A 26,853-nucleotide genomic window follows, 5' to 3' on the forward strand; every position below is an offset into this window, starting at 1 on the left:
TATATTTTTTATCCTTATAAGTTATTTTCTTTTTTGTTTACATTTCAGTAACTCGCAGCTATGTCATTTATAAAAAACTTGGTTTTCCTTCTGCTGTTAACAGTTATTCAAGGTAGCTCGTTATTACGGGTAAGGAGACAAAGTAAGTCATTCTATTTTTATTTCAAAATCTTAGGTATTTGTTAAATTTAACGAACCTGAAAATATTGCAACACGCTAAGGAGTGGAAAAAACGACCTATATCCTTAATTAATACCTAAAGCTTCCAGTTTTGGAATTTAAAAGTTACAGAAACGCTTTTTGTAAATATTATAATCAAAATGGATATAAATGTCTTCATATATTTTTTTAAATATTCAAATAGTTACAAAATAAAATGAGAAAGAAATTCTCTATGTCAGCTGAAAAAAAGAAAAAGAAGGGAAGTTGCTATATTATTACCATTCATTTTATTTCAAGCTCACAAAACAGCTATGGTTGCCACCTTTATCGGCGATATTTGAGTATCGGCGGACCAGTTCGCAGGGCAAGTTCATCGGGCAACGATGCACTGATCTCGGATGCTCACTGCCATAGTGATTATTATCATTAACCATCAAATCTGTTTATTTACCTCCAGGTCCTTTACAGGCTGTTTAGCCAGGAGAGGGGATAATGTTATTTCAAAAAGAGGTACAATATATCATTGTTCCATCTGATTAGAAATTAATCAAAGGAAGTCTATGAATATGACCTTTAAAAATATAAAATTTCTTTGATTATGCCATTTCTTCAAACTTTGAGAAACTTAGTAAAATTATCTAGCAGTGAACACATAATGCACAGGTGGCTTGATTTTATCAGGGAGAACGGACTGAATTAATGTTTCACTGAAGCTTGTATCTATACTCTAGAGGATTTGCAGTTATCAAAAGAAGAGACCGAAGAGTTGAAATCGTGACATTCCCCCCAACCATTTAGGGACGGAACTAGGACGAAATAGCTCTGAAATTTCCCAGGAACCGTACCTCACAGGGAGAGTTCCCCGAAGCTGACCAAAGTGCAAGAGTGAGAATTCAAAAAAAAAAAAAAAAAAAAAAATATATATATATATACACATAATAATAATAATAATAATAATAATAAATAATAAAATAAAATAAATTAAAAAAATCATTATGCTGAAATTATTATTATCTAACCATACTGAGGTTAACAGTTATAACAAGACCAAAATATTCAGTGATATTCAAGTGATTAAATCATTATTAAGAGTTCTGCATGCCAAAATCAACTTGTACTTTCTACCTGTACTCATTTAAGTTTCTTTTTCCCTTCAAATAAATTTATACCGAATCTCATAGAAAAAGCACAGTAATTCGCCGTTAAATTAATTCTGCGTATCCAGTAATTCGTTGTTAAATTACTAGGAAAATACTCTTTATTCAAGAATTTTTGAGAAATTTTATTTTAGCTCAGATATCATATTTTATTACATTTGACAGAGTACAAATTACGAATGGATTATGTCTCAGAAGCTCGTCGTTCGTTAAGCTGAACTCATTTATCAGAGGAAACAATATTATATAGCGCTTAGTTTCTCAGAGTATCCCCAAAATAAAATTTAATCCACAATGTATACAAAATCAGAGTTCATTTAAGCATTCTGGAGGCCCGAAGCTCAGAGCACTGTTATCCCCTCCCCAGACTGCCCGAAAATATTAAGTAAATTTGAATATAAGTTCTGCGCCCCATCAAAGTTGGGGCCCGGAGTTGCGGCTCCCCTAGTCCACCTTATAAATGGGCCCTGGCTAAATAAAAAATTATACAAATTTTCTGTTTATATTCCGGTCAGAGGAGTTCACAAGACAGAATACAAGAAAAAAAAACATCGTATTTAGCAGTCACACAGCTTTGACCATGGTCACCTCAAAGCACATGTACTTATACACCCTTGTCCTTGACTACTCGGCCATACATTTGCAATGTAAACTAGTAGAAATCAATATAAAGTGTATTTAGTGTCAAGTGGTACCAAGGGTTTCCCCCATCTCCGCGTTGCTTTCATTATAGGTGTACCAGTTCACTGGGAAGGCCACATAGATTTAAATGTGGATGGATATTGTATAAGCGTTGATATTGTATATTTCAGTGGCTGAAAAAAATAGGGGGTGATGGACGCTAGAATGTAGTTAGGCCGAAAGGGGTTCATGCATGCGGTGAGAATTTGGACACTTTTAAAAATTTTTTATTGTGTGGGGCGCTCGCTGGCGATATAGGCAGAGTAGGGAGAGAGACTGAAGACTGGGGGGAAGACAGAAGTGTGGGGACGATAGAGAAAGCGACCCCAAGGCAGAACATAGTGTTTTGTGGAAGGCGCCACCGGTGGTTTCCCACATCTGCACCATGGTACTTTGTGAAGAATTTACAGAATCTCTGTAAAAGCCAGAAAAAGTGTAGTGTCTGGTTTGTGACAGAGTTGTGCTGTGGTCTGTTGTTCTGTCTCTGGCTGCTTAGCCGCAAGGCCCCTAAGGGAACCCCACGTTGCCCGCCACCACCACTGGGAGGTGAGCCAGGCTGCCCATTATACTCTGGCTGGCCTCCGCCAGGGTTGCCTAAGCTTCCTGACGGAGACCAAAAAAAAAAATAAAATAATAAAATAAAATAAAAAAAAATAAATAAAATAAATAAAATAAAATAAAAAATAAAAATAAAGTAACAGATTAAAAAAATAAAAAATAATAATAAAATAAAATAAAATAAATAAAATAATAAAATAAAATAAATAAAATAATAAAATAAAATAAAAAAAAAGAGAGAGAGGAGCAGAGAAGAAGAGAGGATTAGAGGGGGAATGAATTTGGGTGGGTTGACAGGGGAGAATAAATCCACCCTAATTTAGGCGAAGAATAGGAAAGAGTGTGGGTTTAAAAGTCACAGGGGACAGGCGCCCTTGTGTAATTGCCAATGGCATAGTGCCAACAAATCCCGCACTGAGGTCAGTGCCAGCAATCCCGCACCTAGATCGGTGCCAGCAGTATATCCTACCCATTTCGGGTTTGCGATGACTTAAATCCCGCACTCCGAGGAGTGCCAGCATCCCGCACCTTGGATGGTGCCTGCAATAGATCCTACCCTATTTGGGTTTGCATGATTATGTCTGCTTTTTTCCGGGGGAATGGAGAGTTATCCCACGCCGGTCCGGTTTAGTTCTTGGGCTCTGAGTTCTGCAATCTTAGCTCGCCTAAGTGCAAATGTTTCTTGCGCGTAGGTGGTTAATGCCTTATAGGTATCTTCCTCGAGTAGCAGAGTGGATTCTTGATTGCGAGGGTTTCTCTGTATTGTGGTGAGGAATTTAAGCCTAATGTTGTCGTAGCTGGGGCACTCATACATGAGGTGCCCCCAGGACTCCTCTTCGCCGCAGTGGCAACGTGGATCATTCTCAATTCCCATGGCGGTCAGTTTTTGTTGGAAGGATCCATGGCCGGTGATGATAAAGGTCACATGGAGGCCAGGCAAAAACCAGGGTGGAGGTTCTGGGTGAGTTGAACTTATGGATGGAAGGAATCGTTTTGTGATGGCCCCTTTTGTTGTGGTGTCCCAGTCATGTTGCCATATCTCTTGTAGATGTTGGGTTATCCGTTGTCTTTCCTGCCTAGTGCCGTTTGTGGTGTCAAGTTGAAAATTTAGCAGTTGGGTTGGAACTCCCTTCCTTAAGTGATAAAAAAGCCCTCTTTTAACCACTTCTAAGTATAGTGGCTGACATCCAGTTATTACTTGCAGAGCAGGGGTGCTGACGGTGCGGCAGGCCCTGCAAATTGAAAGGAGCATGAATCTCTGGATTGAATCCAGCTTACGTTTATTTCTTGCTAGGATGGCTCTTCGGTACCAGATGGAGGCACCATAACACACAATTGGCACGTATGCCGCTTGGTATATGAGAGTAAGAGCTTTGTGCTTCAGCCCCCAGTCTGCCCTGCTGACCCGCCTTATCATAGCACTGTACCTTTGAATTTTGTTGGCTAGATACTTTAGGTGGTAGAATAGTGGGGCATGCCAGTGCCCCACCAGGAGAAGAATTAGGGGGTGGCGAGGAGAGGAGGGCAACAGGAACACTGTCGCCTCCTCCCCGCCAGGAAAGGGAATGAAAGTGTGTTGGGCTAGAGCTCAACACAGGTCGCCAATAGGGCATGTGGCAGCAATTACTGCTGTTCAGTTCAGTTCAGTTGTGATGTTTGGGTTTCCAGTCCGCTTCGTTTTCTCAAAGGTCATTTCAGTCAGTTTCAGGATCAAGTCTGGTTATCTCAGTTCTAGATATGAGCCCGAGTCGAACCCTATGTACCAGGGTGCAATCGGAGGGTTGGAGTTTGCACTCCGTCCAGCATCATTTGGGGACATCCTCCGTTCACTCTCGCTCGTTCTTGGTTCATTTAAGTGGGTATGTTTTCCTCATCAATTTTGGTTTTCTCCTGTTCCTTTCATTTTTTGGTCAGGTAAAGTCAATGTCCTGGTTTGTCCGTCGTTGTAGAAGGCAAGTTCAGTTCTTCTTCAGATGTAGGCATTTTGTGCATATCAGCTGAATAGTGTATGCTCATCTTCTGTGTACTGGAGATGATGTTCTTAGTTCTTTGGTGGTGGCAGCAGAGCTGTGGTCTTAGTCAAGTCGTGGGAGGTCTAAGGATGAAGTCAGCCTAGCACCCAAGTTATGAGGTGTTCATTATCTTGTTTTAATTAGTCTGCTCCGTGAATTGCAAGTAGTGTTCTTCTTCTGGAGAACAAGTCTTGGGTAAATCGCAAAAGTGCCCTGTATTTCTCCTCCGTGTCTAGGAGATATAGCTCCTAGTCCTGCAGTGTATGTCTAATCTTGGTAATTAGGAGGCATCGTAGATCCTCGTAGTATTCGCATCTATGCATCAAATGATGCCAGGTCTATAGTTATCAACACAGTTTTTTAATCTCCAGTGTGCGATGCGCGGATAAAGTTTTAACCTTAGAGCTATAAAAAGTTATCTCTCTACCGTTCCAAACACTTTGCAGTCACAATAATTATTTTAGAACACGAGCGAGTTTGAAATCTTTTTCCGGAATACCTATTGCTATTCCGAAACAAGTTTAATAACCTACTCATAGGCGGACTTTTTCTACTTCGTCTAAGAACAATTAAACCAATCGTGCAATACACCTGGAACAGTACGGCTGGCGAAACTATCATACCGCCAGTCCATCATTGTGAGTAGGGGAAGGGGACTGGTTTGTATAGTTCTTAAAAATCACGTTGGGGGCCGCATAGTAATCTCGTGGGGAACTCAGAATTAATAGTTTCACCTCTGAACAGACGGACCTTTCTTGTCGCAGGACCTCTATATTCCTGTTCGGCCCCTCAAGCTGCTGGGCTTATGATGTGGCACAATTAATACTGTATACTTATTTGTGCATTTAGGTTTTCTACAATTCCACTGTAAAGGAAGAACTACACAAAATTATTCCATGAACGAAAGAATCAAAGGATATCCATAATGTTTTTTGAAAGTTTCATCACGATTTTGTAGAAAAGACAAAAGAAGTTACAAATTTTATTGTATATCACTACATCATCAACAAGCATTATATGAAGAAATCTCAAATTTAGATTATGTTATGACAGCAGCAATAAAAAGCTACAAAAGTAAATTCCATTAGAGCTATAACAGCACTGCAAAACAAATTATTAAAATCTCTTTTAGATGCAACTGATGCACATTATAGAGACTTTCGCCTTCGTAATGAAGTGCGGTGGTTGAGCAAAGGGCCTCAATCTTGTTAGATAATGCAATATTTCTTCAAAACAAGAAAGAGCTATAAAAAACTGGCACAACAATGAAATTTAATAAGATGAATCTAGAGTTGAAAGTGGGTGAAAAAGATAATTTTTTTTAAATAAAATTAAAATTGTGTATACCTCAAATTTGCAAAAGAGATCGCAACTATCTTTAAAATTTAAGAATGAGTTGAGTTGTAACGTTAAAAACACATGTTTATGAATAATTCACAAATGTATTAAGAATTCCAAAAGAAATTTAGCGGTTTTCGCAGGATTCCACAGAACTTTGTTTTTGCTTCATCGTTTTACTAACATCAGAAAAGTGGCTGAAAAGGTCGCATTATTATTTGAAGTGGACTATGCCTATCCAGTCATCATTGGAAAAAAGCAGTCTCTACTGGGATATTATTACCTAATCCAAATTTAGGAATAACTCAAGTTACTGAGAGTGAGGAATATAAGAAACATAGTGATAATACTGAAGATGATTATTTCTCATTATATGAAGTTATTTCGGAAATGAGAAGTTTTCTTTCCACAGATACTAATAAAATTATTAAGTCAGGAAATATCATAATGGACAAATGGTCCAACGTTGAAACTGTTGCTACTGCATTGATTACTTAGAATGAAACGTTAAAAGCTGTTAACGCAGAAATCAAAATAAGAGCCAATTTATTGGACAGAGTGGTGGTCCAGACATAATTGCAATAATTTCGGTTAGCACGGAGCGTACTCAAGAAGTTGAACCTGAGGTATTGTATAATGATGTAAGGGCAGAGTCAATTACGCAAAGGGAAGTACATTATTATATGCAGTTGTTATATATAAGAGGTTATATCGCAAAATAAAACTGTTCAAGCTAGGGATACTATATTAATATTTAGCGCAGCTGAGAATAGCGAGTTAAAAAACATAATACTTTTAGAGTTCAAAAACGCTAAGGTTAGATCATTAAGAATAGCAAAAAAGGGGGGGGGGTAGTATTAGAAATGGATTCGAGGGCTGATCTGGTTTTACTTTCTACATCGGACACTTTAGATACTGCAGTTATTTTAGCATCTGTTTCTAAAAAATATTAGGAGAAGGAAGATATTATTGAAGATCTATAGTATAAAAATTTTAGAAGGTTAAGGATTTACACTGGATGACAAAAATCTAAATACAAACAAAGTTCTGTATTTAGATTCTATGTCCACAGGGGTTTTTCTGCCCATCATTCTTCCAATGGAGGTTAAGACGTAACTCTTATTATTACTCAAGATGCAATGTATATAACAATATTTCCGGGCAAGTTTAATCATTGATATTCCAGAAAACGCCTGTGAACTTATGTGATTGACTAGTGATTTATATAATAGGAAAACAATCTCGTGCCCTAAAGACCTATTCAGCAACATGGAGAATAGAACATTCAGAATGAATAACAACGCCAATCCGATGGCGTTGTTATTCATTCTGAAATCCTGTTATAAGTTAGACCTCAGAATGCCGCAAAAATATGGTTCCTTCACTATAAATCTTGTGCTAAGGCTAACGTTGATAAGAGGCATAAGTGCTAAACAAAACAAACAATGTTTATTGGTAAACCAACAACACTACATAAAACATACACCTGGGATAACAGGAATAATTTGCTACATACATCATTCATTAGTGTATAACATTAAGGGTACATGTATCCAACATGTTTGTGTTCTTCATGACTCGGGCTACATGTGAGGCCTGACGTAGCTGAGTGGTCAGGAGCGAGAGTGCATAGCACGCGTTCCTTGAGTGGACCGGGGTTCAAGTCCGTGACTACTAAATAGGATAAATATTTGTATTGACGATTTATTGTAAACTCTACTGACTTGGTTGTCGTGCCGGAGTATAAACAGAAAATTATTTTATTTTACTCAATGATCCAATTCGCCTGTTTTAATACAAGTGTGTAGGTGTTACAAGTGTGGTAATGCTTCTATGGATAACAGTTGACTCATTACTCTTTATACTCTAATTGGCTAGTACTATGACAAGTAACATTACATCAGATAATGTTTTACTGAGGAGGGATGATGCTTATGTAGTAAATTAAGAGTATAAACAAATAGAACTTACCAGTAAAGAATTGTCTGGTTGTACCTCTCGGGTTCTACTCAAGTCCCAAGAAAAGAACGGCAGGAACAACAACAAGAACAAGATCCTGCACAAGGACGGGAAGAACAACAACAACCCTGTCCTTTGTCACTCACATGAATATATAGGTCCCCCCCTTCTTTCCAATACCATGTTCTCGTTGGCTAGGGAGCTCATTAATTGGGGGACAAATTTCCAGGGGCTGGTATCCGGGAACAAGGAACATCCAAAACGAAACTTATCGATGAGAAAAACGAATCTCACATCCAGGGGAGGTAAAAGTACCAAATATCTCAGCAGGTGTCCGCTGGACTCGGAAGCCTGATTTCCTGCATAAGAGCTGCTAAATGCAATCAACTAGCAGCTATGAGATTCATATTTAACCTTGAAGTCTATTCTGGAAATACATTAATCATTCCTTTCTGGAGAAAACTTGACCAACAGTTGCTAGAATTACATTAGCTCACTATGATGTGGCCCACTTAACAATAATCGGATAGTGTTACATTTCTTGTCCTTCACCAAGTAAGCTGAAGACTGATAGTCACGGGATCGAATTTCTCACTACAAGTACAGTAGTGGCCAAAAGTATGAGGTGACTCGGATAATTAATAGCCTTTTAAGGTAAGCACTAGGTGAGAATACAGCTATTCTACATCTCTACTAAGTCTAAATCTACTTCCTGTGTTCACTGAGTGAATGAGCTTAGCTCCAATTATTTATAAAATATCTAAAATGGGCAGGATATTTTGATGTGGAATTCTCTCATAAATTTCGGCCATTCATTATATAAACAATGATTTAGTCATAGTTTGCAGCAATCATGTAATGTTAAAATTATGCAAATGAATAGTCAACGTGCCATAGTAGTGTCATATGAAATAAGGATATCAGCAGAACAATATTCTATTGATGTCATTTCTATACATACGTGACTTTATACTATTAAAGTGCAAACGGGCAATATTCACAAAGTGGCAGGATTTTCTATACACTCAAGATTATTCATTATTCTACTATGTAGCCGAGTGGTCAGAGCGGGAGGGCAGTAGCACACGCTCTTTGAGTAGACGGGGTTCAAGCCCCTGACTGCTAAATACGGTCGATTTGCCAACCCGCACTTGACGTGGCAGATTATGGTCTATTTCCCTCAACATGAGTTGAGGAGGTTTCCATCCTGTGGGTTGATAATGGCTGCAGTTTGTGGTATATAGGTTATGTACTAAATATACAACTTGTGTGATGATTACATATTTTTCATTAACATTTTATTTAATATCTTTATCCCCATCTTTTGACTTTAATGGTACATTAAATTATTTAGATCACACAGTGCATGTGTTGGGAACATCTGACGTTAATGCTAAATCAAGGTTTTGGCGTGGTACCATTACTGATGGCTAGAGGACTACTAGAAGATTTTGTTATAAGTCAAGGTCTGTTTATCCATAATAAACCAAATAAATATACATCATTCCAAAGAAAGGGTAATCACACATTTGGGATACACTACGGACCCAAATATGACCAGACCAAAGGAAAAAAGACGTCTTACAGACCACATGAGAACAGTGTGGCAGAATCGGTGGAATGACTCCACTAAAGGCCGCATAACTAGAAGCTTCATACCAGACATTATAATAATAATAATAATAATAATAGTAGATAATAATAGAGTCCTAGATGTAGCTGGCCTGTCACGTGCAGGTGACGCATCCTGGCCTCTGCCGAGACTACGTCCACCACCTGGAAAGTCAAAGTGAACGACTTAGATTGCAGCCTTGCTGCCAACTAGCCAAATGGCGACCCAGGTCCGACACCTTGCCGGGCCTGCTTTATCTCCTTTTCCCGGAGGGGGTGGACACACCTGTCCTCTCATCTCCCTGCCAAACCCATTTTTCCTCTGGTGTGGTATGGGTATGCCCACTGAACATTTAGGGGCCACCTTCTCTATCGGTCCCTTTCTCTTGTTTACCCTGTTTCCCGGACCTGGTACTCTCCTGGACTTTATACAACTTACCTGGTAACAGGGCATGGCTCCTTCAGGAAGAAGCTACATGATTTTGGAATCTCGGACATAGCGCACTGTAGATGCGGACAAGAAACTTGGGAACACCTGCTCTACGAATGTAATATCTATGAAGACCTCCGTGGCCTGCTGCTTACCAAACTACGCTCCATCCTTAGAAATCCGGAGGCCATAGTGCTGCAGGAAGAAGAAAACTAAGGCTTTCACGCTTTTCGCTCAAAATCTCTTCGTCAGGCAAAGAGCGCTTCCACCACCCTGAAACAAATTTCAGACATTGGACCACCAAATACACGCAAAGAACACAACTGGCCATTGACGACCAGCTGAGTGACTACAGGACTTGAACACAAGAGGCGTGACAACCTACAGCAACTGAGAGACAACTGAGTCCTAGATGTAGCTGGCCTGTCAAGTGCAGGTGATGCATCCTGGCCTCTGCCGAGACTAAATCCACCTCCAGGAGGGTCAAAGTGAACGACTTAGATTGCAGCCTTGCTGCCAACTAGCCAAATGGCGACCCAGGTCCGACACCTTGCCGGGCCTGCTTTATCTCTTTTTCCCGGCGGGGGTGGACAACCCTGTCCTCTAATCTCCTTGTCAAACCCATTTTCCCTCTGGTGTGGCATGGGGATGCCCACTGAACATTTTGGGGCCACCTTCTCTATCGGTCCCTTTCTTCTTCTTTTCTTCAGCCTTCCTTCTCCCCACCCAAATATGTCTACCTTCACAGCGCATAGCCCCACATGTCAAAACTGTAACTACACCAAAATTGCTTTCCCGACCCTTTTCGGCCTAAAATAAAACTCATCCAGCGTACAATCTCTTCTCGCTCTTAAAGCGAGAAGAGATTGTATGATCAAACAAAAGCATCAACAGCGATTAAAGCAATTTTTTTTTTTTTTTTTAGGTCCTAGCCACTGAAATCTGAGGAAAGTAGGTGGCAGGACCTGCTAGAGTACTGATTCCTTACTGGTAACACTTGGCTAGCCTCCTCGTGGCGCGGTATGGGCAACGTTGGGTCCATTCAGGGGCCCGATGGCCAATAAGCCAGATGAACAATGGGCACAACAGACTACACACTTTAAATCTCTGGCTTGACAGAGTATTGTCACTCGATACAGAGAACACCGCGGAAATGGGAGAAATCCCAGGAGCCGCTAGACCCTCAACATACCAAATACAGTACAACAATAGTACGGGAGAATCCAATACTGACATTACGATATCCAGTAGCGGATTACGTAACATGTCTTGAATTGGCAATTAAGACCAAATTCGACTAGCAGTGATCATCGTGTCATAACATTCAGTACTGTAAATAGATATTTACCTAGAAAATCAAAATGATATTATGCCTGATATTGGTAGACGTAGCCGCGTGGTCACGACCGAGAGAGTGTGCAGCAGCAGCACACGCTCTTTGAGTAGACGGTCGTTTAAGCCAACTGTGAATAGGATTAACGATTGTATTCATGATTTATTGTGAACTCCTCTAACCTGATGCTCGTGCCAGAGTATAAACAAGATTTTCAACTAAAACTACAGATTGGTCCGTGTTTGAAAGTTCCACTTTGTCTAATTTTCCTGCTTTTGAATTGGGTTCTTTACAACAGGTTGCAGCTGGAAATCTTGCTGATAACGTATAACAGCGCATTCCACACTTGGTGGGGTGGTAAACTCACCAGTATGAGGAAGTTGGTGTATCAGGAAAGGCGTAGATATCAAGGATTACGACTTTAGTCAATAACTGAGGCGAAGCAATATCACAGAGAATATATACATAAAAAAAAATAATAATAAAAAAAAAAAAAAATATATATATATATATATATATACTAAAGCAATTAGCGATAGGGAAGCGAGAGTCGTGCACGGATTTTGTTAACTCATACGGTAATTCAGATTCATGTGGTCTACTGTATAGGAGCTCAAAGGATAAATTGGAAACATCTGAAATATTTGGAACCATCTTGCCATCCGTTACTGAAGCTATTGGATGGCATGATTCAGTGGAGGCTATTCTGGACAGATTATTTCCGGCAGATAATTCAGAAGAGGATTTAGAATACCATACAGACGTGCGCAATAAGAATCGGTATTATGACAACAAGAAAATTTAGAACCATTTACAATGGAGGAACTAAAGATAGTGCTTAAGAAGGTCAATGTCAAAAATTTCCAGATAAGGAGATGATAGAAAATATTTATATTATGGTTCTTCACGACACTGCTTCATATTTCATTATTACTGTATAACAGATGTTAGTTAGTAGGTTATTTCCCTAATATCTGGAAAGTTGCAGTACTTAAATTAATAATAAAAAAAAGAGAAAAAAAACGCAAAAACCAGTGTCTGATCCTAAGTCGCATCATCCAATAGCGCTCTTGGCCAATTTAGGAAAGATTTTGGAAAGACTTATGTCATTACGTACGACACAAATACTACTGGAGAGGATGTTGATTTCATCTAAACAGTACGGATTCAATGCAGGCAGATCATGTGAGGATGCCCTTGCTGACTGTCATATCATATAGAAAATTCTAACTTTAAATACGAATTAGCAATATTTATCAATGGGAGTTTGCCTTATATAGATTGCGGCGTTCAAGGTGTCCCATGAAATTGTTCTAATTATATAAAAGTTATTTGACAGGAAGACGAAATCTAAGTTTTACTCTAGTATAAAATCAATGTCCACAGAGCGTCTCCAAGGATCAGTATTGGTGCCCCTGATATGGAATATGGTAATACAAGAATGAATCGAATCGACAAAGATTTCGAAAACTGTAAGGTGACAGCTTCGCAGATGATCTAACCATTATTCTTAGTGGCAGGTCAAGGGCTACTCTTGAGAATAACAGATTTATTCTATTGGACTGAAAATAATAAGTTAAAAATAAATCCGGCTAAGTCCAAGATGATGATTTTTAAAAACAAATTAGATATTAATTGTCCGCCAGCAATAAAAATTAATGGAGTACAACTACCAATGGTATTTGAGAATAAGTATTTAAGAATAACCATAGATTCCAAGTTAACATTTTTCAATTATTTAATGTGTCTTACTGACAAAGTCAAAAAGGTTTACAGGATCTATTGTTAGGATATCAAGAGTATAACTGGACATGTCCGTAAAACTAAGATTATATTATGAGGCAGTGTTGCTTCTTATGGTCTCTTACGAAGCAAGTATCTGGTTTCAGCGAGCGGTAAATGTCAGGACTCAAAGCAAAGCTATATTCCCTTCAAAGATCTATGCTCTTAACTATAAATCGAGTATGCAGAACAGTTTCAATTGCTCTACAAGTTTTGTTAGGAGCTTTACCAGATTTCATTGATATATCGGGCTCTTTGTTTTAGAATAAAAAGGCAGATTCCTACTATAATCCTTGAAATGAATATAAGTTTACAGACAGAAGGAAAACAAGAAAGAAAGATATTTAAATTTGCTAATTAATTAAATTTACTAACCAATGACAATGGTCTTAGGAGAAAACTTAGGAATGAAATAAGATTGCGTTTCCAAGGTCAAGAAGATGCTCTCTTATAAGTTAATAATGTACATGTATTTCAGTCTTTTCAAGATTATGCTATCGAAGTTTAAGAGAAGGCTTTACTACAGCAATGGCAATATACAGGACTGACGTTCAGTTCATACGTAACTTACTTCTAGGTTACACACAGTTCTGTTGCACAGTTAAATTTTTTTTTTTTTTTAATTAGTGAAACTACAAGTATGGTTTGATGTTTACTTGCAGATTAAATAGTATTCAATCATCATTAACAGTCATTAAGACATAAACAAGTTTTATAATTTTTTTTTTTAAATAATCAGTGGAACTATAACAAGTATGGTCTGATAATTAAGTTCAGATAAATTTAAATGACATGAATTATTAAAAGATATGTCTCAAAAGTATTTTTTTTTCTGGCCCACCTTCCTGTGGGACGGACGAGTACCTGGAAGCAGCCGTCCTTGTGGTTGCTGCATTGCGTAACCAAGTGGCCTATTTTACAGCGTTCTCTATAATCGCATAACAAACGAGCCGGATTTGAATGCGAGTTCTAGGTGCCGCCACAGATGTCTAACGGTTGGTATAACTTAGCGCTTACAATACCGATCAAAATCTTAATACCAGTATTCCAAAAACAAACGTTTTTCTCAATAAATTTTGATGACAATTAGGTGCAATAAAGCAAGGAAAAAACAAGTACAGTACTGTAATTACTTGAATTCATGTTTTAAATAAACTTTTACTGCAATAATAAATATTCTGAAAAAAAATCATTAAAATACAGTTATTCTAAAAACAAAGAAATACATGTTGTTACTGCAAAGTTTAGTTATGTTTAAGCATCATTTAATTTTGGTACATACAGTATTTGATTAGCGGCAGAAAACGCCCTTTCGGATTCTATTCTGGTACTATTGTACTGAGATAATCGTAGACGATCTCAGTCCATATTTTCTAGGCTTTGTACTTTTTTAGCAAAAATAGTTAAAAGTATTTCATTAATTTCCGACTCAAGTTCATCTTTTAAAATCGCATTGGAGTCAGGCAATTTCTTATTTTGGAAAGAATTTGCGGAACACTGATGTTCTGTTCCATGTTGGTCTTCCGTGGTTGAATTATTTTCATCATTTTCTGAAGGAGAAAGACGTTTTGAAGTATAATTTTCACTATAGTATCTTTACTGAGTCTGGGAGAGAGCAAAGAGTGAGGGATAAAGAATAAAGAAGAGAGCAAAGAGTGCAGTTAAGGAATTCTTCACATATATAAATGCAAAGAACAGAAAAACAAATCAGATTGGACCCTTATGTAATGGACGTGGGATAGTATTAGATACCATAGCTGAAGTTGCAGATGAACTCAACAGTTACTTTGCATCGATATTTACATAAAAAAAACCCTTGTGTCAATGAGATGTTATGGAAGTGAAGTTGAAAAAATGTAATTAATGACGTTGAAATTTCAAATGATAGCATGGTTTTGTAAAGGGATAATCATGTTTAACAAATCTGGGTAGGCATTTTGACAGGCCACTCGTGAGCTGGATTTAGGGAATAATGAGAAAACTTTCGCACCTACAGGCGAGTAAGGCTCCTGTGGATGATGGCATATACCCTATAATCTTAAAGGAGACGGCAAGTGAGTGCATTGAACCATTAAGGCTAGTTACGAGAGCATCATTGGCCTCAGGAGAGATTCCGTTGGATTGATGTAAATTGGAACATAAAGGCGGTTCTAGGAGTGTAACGGGATTTTACCGAATGGCCAGTCTAACTTCAGTAGTAGGGAAAATCATGGAGGCAATGATCAAGGGTGCAATTCAGGATCATTTAGATGGAAATGGAATTCTGTAGGATACATAGCATGGTTTTGTAAAGGGAAAATCATGTTTAACAAATCTGGTTAGGCATTTTGACAGGCCACTCGTGAGCTGGATTTAGGAAATAATTTCGACATTGTTTATTTGGATTTCAGCAAAGCATTTGACTCAGTTCCACATGAGTGGTTACTTTATAAGTTGGAGCAGGCTGGAATCATAGGGAAAATCCTTAGCTGGATAGCACGATGTCTTAAGGGCACCAGGCAGAGGGTTGTTATAAATGGTTGTTCCTCAGATTGGATTAATGTAAGAAGTGGGGTTCCCCAAGGATCAGTATTGGGACCACTGTTGTTTTTGATTATCTTAAATGACATCTATGAAAGGATGGAGGGTGTGAGGTCTAAACTTGCAGATGATGTAAAGATCAGTAGAGTAATTAATGATCGCCGCCAAGCAGAGCTTCAAAGTGACGGGGTGGTCAGAAAAGTGTCAGCTATACTTTAATTCAGCAAAACGCAAGGTCTTACTCCTGGGGTACAGCAACCCCAAAATAACTTATACATTTGGTTGAGTTGAACTAAAGTCAGCAGTGGAGTAACGGGACTTGGATTTACGATACGGCCAGACATGAAGTTGTTCGAGAATTGTGGACAGGTTGCACTGTTGCATGATGCCCTATCGATGATTTATCGAACATTTGCTAGTAGAGATAACGACGTCATAATCACATAAAGGTGATTTTATAACCTTTATGTGATTAAATTATAAACAGTTATTTTTTTTAAAAATTAGTATCGAAAAACCGGTATTTTTTGTATCAATACCAGAAAAAATTACCGGGATCTCGGTATTGTAAGCCCTAGTATAACTGTTAAAGACATGGTTATTAAACGTGTGAGTGTAAATTGCCAAACCAACTAAGACTATGTGGCGTCAGTTTTATGCCTGTAAACTATGTGTATTCTATGGTCTATTTGCTGGACGAAAATCCGGAGATAAAACTATGCAACCCTTGCCTGGGGCAAACTAACTCTGCAATGGTGTGAACAAAGTCCACAAAAATTTTTCGCGTCGCTGACGGGATTCGAACACGAACCAAAACACCCGGCGTAGGGAGAACCGTAATTATATCCACTATGCTACCCTGAGGTTGTTGAATATATATTGTGGAGTACCGTATCTCAATATCCCAGAATGTGTACTTGTGCCGCTTTGTTTATTTGTTCCAGATAGGTAATGAAAATGGATCAGGATGTGTGTTAACGTGAGAGTTGAATTAATTTTAACGATATCAATTTTGAAGTTTTATATAACACTGGAATTTATGTGTATTTCAACCGAAACACTGCAAAATGCTTAGCAGAGTCATTCGACGTGTTCAGAAATAAATGGAGAACAATTTCAGCATACAGCATAAAAATGAATGTAGCAGTGCCAAAATTTCTTATAATCCTGTCTGCAGACCTAAGGCATTCTGTATGTTATATTTTGGTTGTTTGGCTTTTCTTATTATGAACTTCCTCAGTGTGTACAATTTGATTTCAAAAATTTATTTAATTAATTTTTTTTTGTTTATTTTAGTTACATTTACTGACGATGACGCCTGTACCACTCCTCGAGGTCAGAGTGGAAGGTGTGTTCCTTTCAGCAGCTGTACAGTACTGCAAGAGATGAATTTTAACGAATTAAGAAATTACATCTGTGGCTTTGACGACGACGTTCCCAGAGTTTGTTGTTCAGGTCCTCGGCCTGTTACTCCAACACGCCCACCAACTCCAACACGCCCACCAACTCCAACTGAACCTGTTCCAGTAACACCAGATACAAGACAGAGGCCGGATATTCTTCCAGCAGGTATAATCACAATTAATGAATTTTTACTTATAGCTCTACTGTTTTTTTAGACTGTAAACGATTTGATTTGCATTATACTCTCAAAAATATTGAGCACCACTCTCCAACATATGTTACATGCAAAATACGACCAATCAAAAATCCATTAAAAGGATGACAATAATAGGACCAGCAGAACTCACCTGCGAATCGCACTGGAATTGCTAAAGAGATTATTCTGAGATGTGATATGAGTGATACCACTGCAATCTATTTAAACTTTCAAAAGTCAAATATAGACGACGTTGTGAAATACCGGATGTTATAACAGTTAAAAGCCAATCGTGAAGGCTACGGATATTTACTAATCGTCGACTATTTCCGAAGAGGATACTTATGTTATTCTGATAGAAGTCTGTCGACAGCAAAGTAAGAAGTAGAGACATTAACAGAAGTGGCCATAAATGTTTTCACATCTATAAGTAGTTGCACAGCTTTGGTTTATATGGACGAGTTGTGTCAATTGAGTGCGGGGTTTGGAGAATGCTCTCAGGATGCAATTTAATAAAGTTTATTCTCTAACAATGAATTCTGGAAATGTTCAATGAGGTGCTGTTCATCATGTTGTGTAGTGGTAACTTTAATCTACAGTGAATATAGTGATTAAAATACCCATACACCCATAGTAATAGCATTCGCCATACAGTGCAAGGAAGCTACAGGCTTTTGCTGCACTGGAAAAAAGAGAGAAAACAACAACAACAACAATAAAGTAGATAAGAAAACACAATTATATGCTTCCCTCCTCACACAAGTAAGTATCCAGTTTACCTTTGAATTTATTCAAACTATCAGCCTCAACTACCTGCGAGGGCAACTTGTTCCAGCTATCAACGACTCGCTGGCTAAAAGAAAACTTCCCACAATCTAATCTAAACCTCAACCCCTGTAATTTGAATTTTTGATCCTTAGTTCTGGAATTCTTTAGAACAGTGAGAATTCCACCTTCAAAAAATGAATTTTACTAATCCCTCTCAGAGCCTTAAAAACCTCAATCAGGTCACCTCTGAGATGCCTGGTTGACAAGCTCTGTAGCCCACATAATCGGAGTCTTTCCTCATACAGTCGTCCTTCTGCCATCTCACCATTCAAGTTCCCGTCTTTGGACCCTTTCAAGAGGCTCAATGTTCTTTTTTCAGATGAGGTCTCCATACTTGAACACAGTATTCTAAATGTGGTCTTACAATTGCCTTATACAGTGGGATTACTACCTCCCTATCTCTACAGGACATAAATAATCGATAGGACACCGTGAGTTTTCCTGGTTGCCTGTTTACACTGTTTATAAAACATCTGCCCGTATTGTCATTCTCAGATCCCTTTCTTCCTCCACTGTTTTTAATTAAACCCCAACACTAAGTGTATAATTTATTTGGGGGGATGCTATTCCCCAAGACCTTGCATTTAGCAGCATTAAAACATAGCTGCCACTTCTCTGACCATCTTTGAAACATGTTCAAGTCATCCTGAAAGAGCGCTGCTCGTCACTGATCATTGACTCTGCCAATCTTTATGATTGGCAGAGTTACGTTTGGCAGAGTCAATCTTTACATCTTAGAATCTTACCAGTAATCCCAACCTGTTCAAGATTATACAGTAACCTCTCATGAGGAACAGAGTCAAATTCTTTGCTAAACTCCAAATAAACTACGCCGAAATTATTCCCTAAATTCAGCTCATGAGTAACTGCGTCAAAATTCTGGAGATGTTCACTGAGGTGCTGCTGATCATGTTGTGCAGTGGTGCCGTTAATCTACAGTGAACGTAGTGATTAAAATACCCACGCTAATGTCTCCCCACTGGCAGTATAACAATTGTTTATTACTTACAATGTGGCAATTATATATGGAAATGGATTCTACATGTCGCAGCATGATCACACTTCAAACCACAAGGTCAGGCTACTGGAATTATGCGGTTGCCAAGACTCATAAGCTGAATCATCCCGTGGAATTTTGGTTACAGTAAGAATTTCACCTCTTAAGGTGACAACGGATGCTACAGTTCGCCAGAAGGCCTGCCCTCCGAAAGGCAGACTTTTTAAGTCAGTCCGAAACCGCCGGAGCCAACACACGAACAGAATTATTAAAGTAGCCATAGTTGGCAACTAAAGAAAGGATAAAGTATTCTTTCTGGAAAACATGCGTTTGCCAGAAAGTTTATGTCAGGGCAAGCACACCACCCGGAAAGCAGTGGGGTGTGTGTAAGCTGTAAAGTGTATTTGCAAGAAATATGCTCTCTTAGTTGTTTTCCGAGAGGCATACAAATAATGCACAGAAGGCGGGGAAGGTAGAAAGAGAGGGAAGAGGTGAGAATTATAAAAAGAAAAAAAAATTGAGCAAGCAATATGCGACAGAATTAATTACTGCCGTTTACTGTAAAGAAAATGTGCTATAAACTAAAGTGAGAACACTTGAAAATTACGTGGTTCGAGTTCACGAATGCGGAAGGATGTAGACTTCCAAGTTAAAGTACAAAAACTGTAAACAAATTTTAATTTTATCAGCCTATATTTTTAAAAGACAATTACAATTAAGACATAAATAATTAAGATCTTTATTGTTAGGTTCACCGGTACACGCAGGTACCACGACTCTACAATACCCTTCACGGCATCATGCCAGGGGTTAACAAGCGGCAGAGATAACCTCGCCGAGTCAAAGGTAAAAATTTTAGTCGATGGATTTAGAACAACACTACAAAGGGTACTAGGAGAGTTTTGCAATACAGCTTTGTTTATTTAATTTTTTCAAAGTAATTTCCTCTACATTCAATACACCTCTCCATCCTCCGAAACCAATCTTTAAACCAGTTCTGCCAAGTTTCACTAGGGAGTAAAGCACACTCGTTGTCCCAAGCCCGTAGAAGGTCCTCATCACTGGAAAACCACCTCCCTTTTAGCTTCATTTTCACATGCGGGAACAGTGCAAAGTCGCAGGGAGCAAGGTCTGGATGTAGGGAGGGTGCTCGAGAAGTTTCAGTCCTGTCGTGGTCAAATATTCGGTGCAGGCTTTGGCGCGGTGAGCTTTAGCATTATCGTGATGGAGGTACCAGGTGTCCATTCTTGACTTTGGCCGCAGGTTCTTCATAGATCCAATGACTTTAGGCAGGCATTGTTCAGTATACCACTTAGCTGTGACTGTCTTCTGCGTGTCCAAAACGACACGTTCCACAATTCCACTCGATTTGAAAAATACAGCTATCATTTTCTTCTTTACAGATCGGGATTTTCTGACAATTACGGGTGTGTCGTCATCATCAAAGACCCAAACTTTGTTTTGAGCCTTGGTCGGCAGATCGTAATAGTACAGCCAAGTCTCGTCACCTGTCACGATGCTGTTCACATACCGAGATTGTCCCTTATCAAACTTTTTAACATCTCCCGGCACCAAGTCACACGTTGTGTCATCTGCTCTTCAGTCAGTTGATGCGGCACCCAGAGAGAACAAAGTTTCTTCACGTGCAAATGATCTTGCAGAATCGAACGAATTGCTGGTGCATTTAGGCCCAAAGTATCCTCTATCTGTTGGTAGGTCACTCGCCTGTTTTCGTCAAGCATTTTCCTCAACAGCAGTAACGTTTTCCTCCGTAACTGACGTTCGTGGCCTTCCCGGCCTCTCAGAATCCTCCAGAGTGAAATTTCCCCTTTGGAATTCTCTGTACCACCTGAATATCGTTGTACGATGTGGACAATCATCATCTAGTGCAAGAGTCATTTCTTCTAAGCACTGGTCTATGGTTAAACCACGCACGAAATTATACCGCAAAACTGTCCTTATCTCATTTCATGACCACGATGCCATCGCAAGCACTTTACACTCTCACTACTAATGAATAACTGAGCCCATCGACTTGGCGCGGCGGCTACTATGCACGTATGAACATGTCTCAACATGCAGCAACAAGCAGCTTCCTGTGATTCATTGTTGCGTCATATTGCAAAACTTTCCTAGTACCCTTTGTACTTCCATTATTTACGTTTACAATCTATCCCCCATATTTTTAAAACGTGTTGGCGTATTTTTGCCGCTTCTCTTCATTTACCCTTTTTATTGTTTCTGGAAGAACATTTTTAATATTAAGAATATCATCACATCCACCACTGTGGAGGCACTTACAATACCTATTATAATAAAATTTTAATCGAGCTTCATAATCAGATGAATAGTTTATAGACACCCTGTAGAATAAACGGTCATTTCAAGGCTTCCAGGAATCTTCGACTGGACAGAAGGGTCATATGGATTTCTTGGCCATGCTATTGGAGTAATACCATGCTCTGAAAAAAAAACCGTTTGTATCAGATGTTTCCCATTACATGATGTACTCAACAGACCGGAAAGGTCTTAAAATCCGATTGGTTCTGTAATTGCTTACAGAATAAAATAGGCTATTCTATTTACCGTAGTAGTAGAGTGAATTTCACATAATGAAACTGCACACTCTGTACATTCGCTGCCTGTACGGCTATGTCAGAGTTGGTAAAAAAAAAACCAACAATATTCATAATATGATTAAGGTATATGCCAATGTACAGAAGAAAAGGCAGAATAGTGTCCAATTTATACTGTCCAATGGGAACTAAGTCGTGGCAACTGGGTAAGTTAGGAAAAATGAATGGAACATTGTTTTTAATCAAAAATAAATAACACAGTAAGAAATAACTGTAATATAGTAAAAGAAAGCCATTCAAGGAAGACTAAATATCAATAAGAAAACAACAGAACACAAATTAAAAGTATTTCCGAAACTACCTCGAAAAACTGCTGAAAACTACTACGAATATATTTCATTATAATATCAGATTAAGTAGGCTGCTCTCAAAATTTTTTCATAGTAGTTTTAAAAAAGAACTTGGGATTGTTTAAAGAATAAATCAGAACAAAAACTAGGTAAATTTAGAGCAAAAACTTCAGGCATACAAGAATTATAGTATTACTGTACATAAAAAGCGTTAAACAAATATTATGTTTATATTTCGGCACGACTACTGTGATGTCGTGCAGTACAGTAGTTTACAACTCATCATTTTGACAAAATATCATATGGACCTGAACTACGGTCAACCAAATGCGTGTACTGCTGCATTCCCACGTTGACCATTCGGCTATGTCAGAGTTTTAAAAAAAACAACATTCGTAAAATGATTATTAGGTACATGCCAATGTACAGAAGAAAAGGGAGAACAGTGCTGAATTACACTACATTTTAGTGACCTAATTCATTAGGTCACTGAAAGTTTTACCTTTTTATGACAAGGTTTTGGCGCATTATAGCCTTAGTTGCTGATGCGCCAATAAAACTCAACCAATCAATCAATCAATCAATCAAACACTACATTTCCAATCCCAAGCCGAAGAGATGCTTTTAAGTACTTTTCGTTCAACTTAACTGCATTATGCAGTATCGTGATGGTATTCCGTTCGCCGCCGCTTCTCTGCCACTCAACAGAATTCACTTTTTCTTGAAAATTTTTAAGACGGAACTCGCCGAAATATCCCACACACACACCACACTTTTGGTGTGCAATGGAGTTGCGTGGGTGCCACAGAGCCAGAGGAAAAGATAAATGCTGCCCCTTCACTATTTCCGGCAGAAATTTGAATCCAAAAGGTAATTTTGTTCCCACCCTCCCCAACGTCGCTCTCATATACAGGGTTGTCATTAATAATAAACTGATTTTAATAATACATTTGCGCACAGCAGCACTTCGTACTTCCTATCACCGTGCCCTTGCCAATATGATCCTACAGAATGGTATTAATCGCCATATTGTCTTATCTGGCGTTTTACTTTAAAGTCTACGTGAAGTATTTCATAATTCTCAATTCGGCTTTACATTCACACTGTCGAAACATATTCTGAATTAATAATAAATACTCTACCGACAACATGTATTGGGAACCTAGTAATGAAAAAAAAAAAAAAAATCTGGTTAGAAAAAAAAAAAAGAAAGAAGAAAATTTTAATACTGTATCGAGTATAATCTCCATTTTTAATCACATCAGTAATATTCTGGGGGGACACATTATACAACTTTTTTGGTGTGTTAAGACTGGAATCTTCCCCTTTCCTCTCGAAAGGCTACGACTAGTTTTCTTCTTGAATTTGGACCGATTGTTTCAAAACATCTCAAAAGGTGTTCAACTGGATTTAGATCTAAGATGAAATCGCAGGTTAACGACATTATCCTCAAATCACTGTTGTACTGACCGTGCTAAGCGACATCAAAGATTCTCATGCTGATACAAATGCTTTTCTGAAAAGAATTTCCACAATGCAGGCAAGGCACAATTTTCCAGAATGTCATAAGCAGCTGTATTCACTGTTTCATCGATTGCAATCAGGAAAACAAATCGAAACCATACCAAAGCCTACCACCACCGAACTTCATTGTTGGTGCAATACAATCTGTGTGAAACCGTTGCTTGGACATGACGTTCTGCCGAAATGTCCAATGCTTTCGTTTTCTGCACAGGGATATGCGGTGACAGGCACTGCTGGAGACGACTTCGGCTTAAGAGCAGCTGCACGACTATGAAAACTAATTTATGAAGTGTTTTTCCTGATTGTTAGTTTTACAATCAGACTAGTAGGCAAGATACATCGCCTCGTTCCAGAAAAGCTGTACAGTAGTTCGATTCCAGTTGATGACTAGAGGAATCTCCGAACTGCTCATCAATCTGGGTTGATTTCAGGTGCACGGAGTAGGATTCCCCCGTGACTAATTCCGGCAGCACAGAATGCAGATCGTTCCATGAAAACATTTCTACAGACAAATACACGAAAACGTATACAAACGACAAGGCCTGGTGCTGCTAAAATAATAATTTGAATCTGGTCATACACTTAATCTATCTGTTCAACTGTCTCTCGAGAGAGCTCATTAAAAATGCCTTTGCAATTTCCTCAATTAATATTGACTCTAGACTTGCTCGTCTAACTTTCATTAATAATAATAATAATAATAATAATAATAATAATAATTTATTTATCCCTATTTTATGTTACACTTTTGTGGGAGATAACAGCAAAAAGGGAGGGAGAACACATAAGCCAATGGCTTTTTATGGGGCGTTGCCTTAAAAAATGATGAATATATAAATATACAATTGAAAAATGTACAGTATTGAAATTGTACAGGTAATGTTCAACAGGAAAGACATAAATAAATTGGAGTGTTTTGTACATTTCTTTACAGAAGACTTCGAAAAGCATCACTACTTATAATATATAATTGTGAACGTTTTTACAATTAAATGAGGAGAGAAAAGAAAAATGATGAGTACATGCACAGAAATTTACAAACTATTTGCTAACTGCTTCCTTTAACATTCGTACATTATTTCCATGTTGGTGTTTTTAAAATCCAGGAGTTGAGTGGAAGGTAATTTGAATCATACATTCCCTGGTGATGTGTTCGATTAATAGTTTCTTGAATTGATTTAGCGAAGTGACATTTTTGATTTTTGTAGGAAGTTTGTTCCAGGTTTTAGCACCTCTGTATTTTATACCTTTCTGACCTATGGCTTTTCTGAAAAGCGGAATCTTCAGGTTGGCTTCATTTCTTAGATTGTATGATATTTCTTCTTCGTCTGTGGTTATGAAAAAGGATCTGAAGAGAGGGGGAAAGTCTGCTTTCCCATCTTGTGAAGCAACCTAGGTTACTTACTCCTCCCAATCTCTCATCTGAATGTGCATCCCTTTAATATCCTTTTTTTAACTGGCACTGCCATTTGTCTTTCACTTGAGATCTGGAATTAACTATTATTTCCCGGTGGCGAGGTGACCCAATACATATTGGAGGATAGTGTATTTATATTCGTGACACACAAATTATATATGAAACTTTGCACATGAAGCGTTTCTTTTACTTAAAAATATTCGTATTCACTTAATATATATTTTCATTTAATATAGTGTATTCTGTTCCAGACTGTGGACTCTCCAATGCTACTCATACTCGAATTATAGGAGGGGTAGAAGCACCCTTAAACGGCTGGCCATGGATGGTAAGTGACTGGCAAGATCTTCTATATTAAAAATACACTTCATTAATTTTCAGAAAAGAAAAATCTTCACAACTGTGTTGAATTTTGGAAGGTGAATGTGCCAATAACATTCATGTAGTTTAAGCGGAAGCCGCATCTAATCAGAAACCAATGAATTAACTCATGTCACGAAATGGTATCATCAAATAATGAAACGATACAAATTTCATAAGTAAAGGATTAATAAAGTTCCATCCTTACCCCTTTCTCAAACTTATTTTAAACTCTCACTCGAATCTCTTATACTAACATGGCATTCAAAAAGTCAATAGGCGTTAAATTCCATTCCTCACTGAGAGCAGATTCGTTTGTGAAAGTGTAGTAACGACTAACAAGTCACCCCCCTCCAAAGCATCTTGACCAATTTCAATACGGTTTGGGTCTAGGGATCTGGCAGACCATTCCATTCTCTTGACATTTTCCCTTTTCATAAATTCGTCAATCAACTAAACCCTAATGGAGAAGTGCGTATCGCCCATAATATGGAACTGAGGACCAAGCTGTTCCTCACCTCATCTATATATTGAAGAGTAGACATGGTTCAGCACTCGAAAACATGGAGGGACCTTGGACCATTAATGGAGATACCGCTCCACACCATTATCCCACCACAAAAACTGCCATTTTTCCATGTTGGAGAACTAATATTGGCACCATGTTCTCTTCAGATGTAATACCATCGAAAATCACTATTCAGGCTGTATTTCTACTTATCCGAGAAAGGAACTTGACTCCGTATTTCACGATAGACAGGCTCGTTTGAGGGATTGGGTTACACGAACGCAAATCACAGATTTCAAAACACAGGCCAACTTTTTTCTTAAGTTTGCGAGACACCGTATATCCAGATACAATATGACCTGCGACCGATGAGCGCACCAATGCCAGTTGGGGAAAAGACAATTTTCTGATCCGTTGGTCGATCGTCTTTCGATGTTGTTGCCGGTGGGTCTCCTTCACTTGTCCTGAAGTTACATGCTCCTGTCTTCTTGAAATATTACTACAGCCGGAACAGAATATAATGAAGATGATTAGTTATAGCATTTTTCCCTGAAGAAAAGTGAAACATAATTTGGAAAGGTAGGATATACATTGAGAAGAAACTTCCTGTGAAAGCTATAATACGACATAATTTCAGATAAAGAGTGACAACCAAGAGCTAAAATTCTCTACGAATGGAAGTAAAACAAAAGTAAATTCAAAAATACACAGTAGTCTTAAGTTAAAATGGAACAGGGAAATTGGAGGAGAACGGCAAACACCATAAGCAATTTGCTTGATTCTCAGATCATTAATTCCGCTTATTAAAAGGTGTTCAACTACATATGGTTGGGAAGAAAGCAATGTCTTTTTCTTCAAATTAAGCTCTCTTCGTACTATACTTTTATCAAAAACAAAGGTTTGATGAAAAAAAAAACAGTTCTCCCACCCTCCGATAATAAAATTCGACAAAAGTTTATACAAAAAACAATTCCAAGTTGGTTTTTCTTGTATCGCTGCTGCTATATATACAGGGTGTCTCAAAAATATTGGTACAAACGTTTAGGGGAGGTAGGTAACATCTAAAGGAATGCGAATCGCATAGGAACCCATAACCGGAAACGTCAGGGGAAAGTAGTAGCAGAGGCACACGAAGCAGAAATGACACAAG

The 26,853-nt window shown here is 38.3% G+C and overlaps 1 protein-coding gene across 1 annotated transcript in view; it reads left to right on the plus strand.

Annotated features, from left to right (window-relative positions):
* Window positions 1–26,853, plus strand: part of LOC150090864 (proclotting enzyme-like) — a 68,786-nt gene that overhangs the window by 13,668 nt on the left and 28,265 nt on the right. Inside the window, exons 2-4 of the mRNA XM_090373282.1 lie at window positions 49–142; window positions 16,840–17,112; window positions 25,087–25,163. Coding sequence (XP_090229408.1) covers window positions 61–142; window positions 16,840–17,112; window positions 25,087–25,163 — 432 coding nt within the window. The 5' untranslated portion in view covers window positions 49–60. The remainder of the gene's footprint in view (window positions 1–48; window positions 143–16,839; window positions 17,113–25,086; window positions 25,164–26,853) is intronic.

This window comes from Mastigoproctus giganteus, chromosome 1 (assembly GCF_048544385.1).
Source record: "Mastigoproctus giganteus isolate SK-2022 chromosome 1, ASM4854438v1, whole genome shotgun sequence".
NCBI lineage: Eukaryota > Metazoa > Arthropoda > Arachnida > Uropygi > Thelyphonidae > Mastigoproctus > Mastigoproctus giganteus.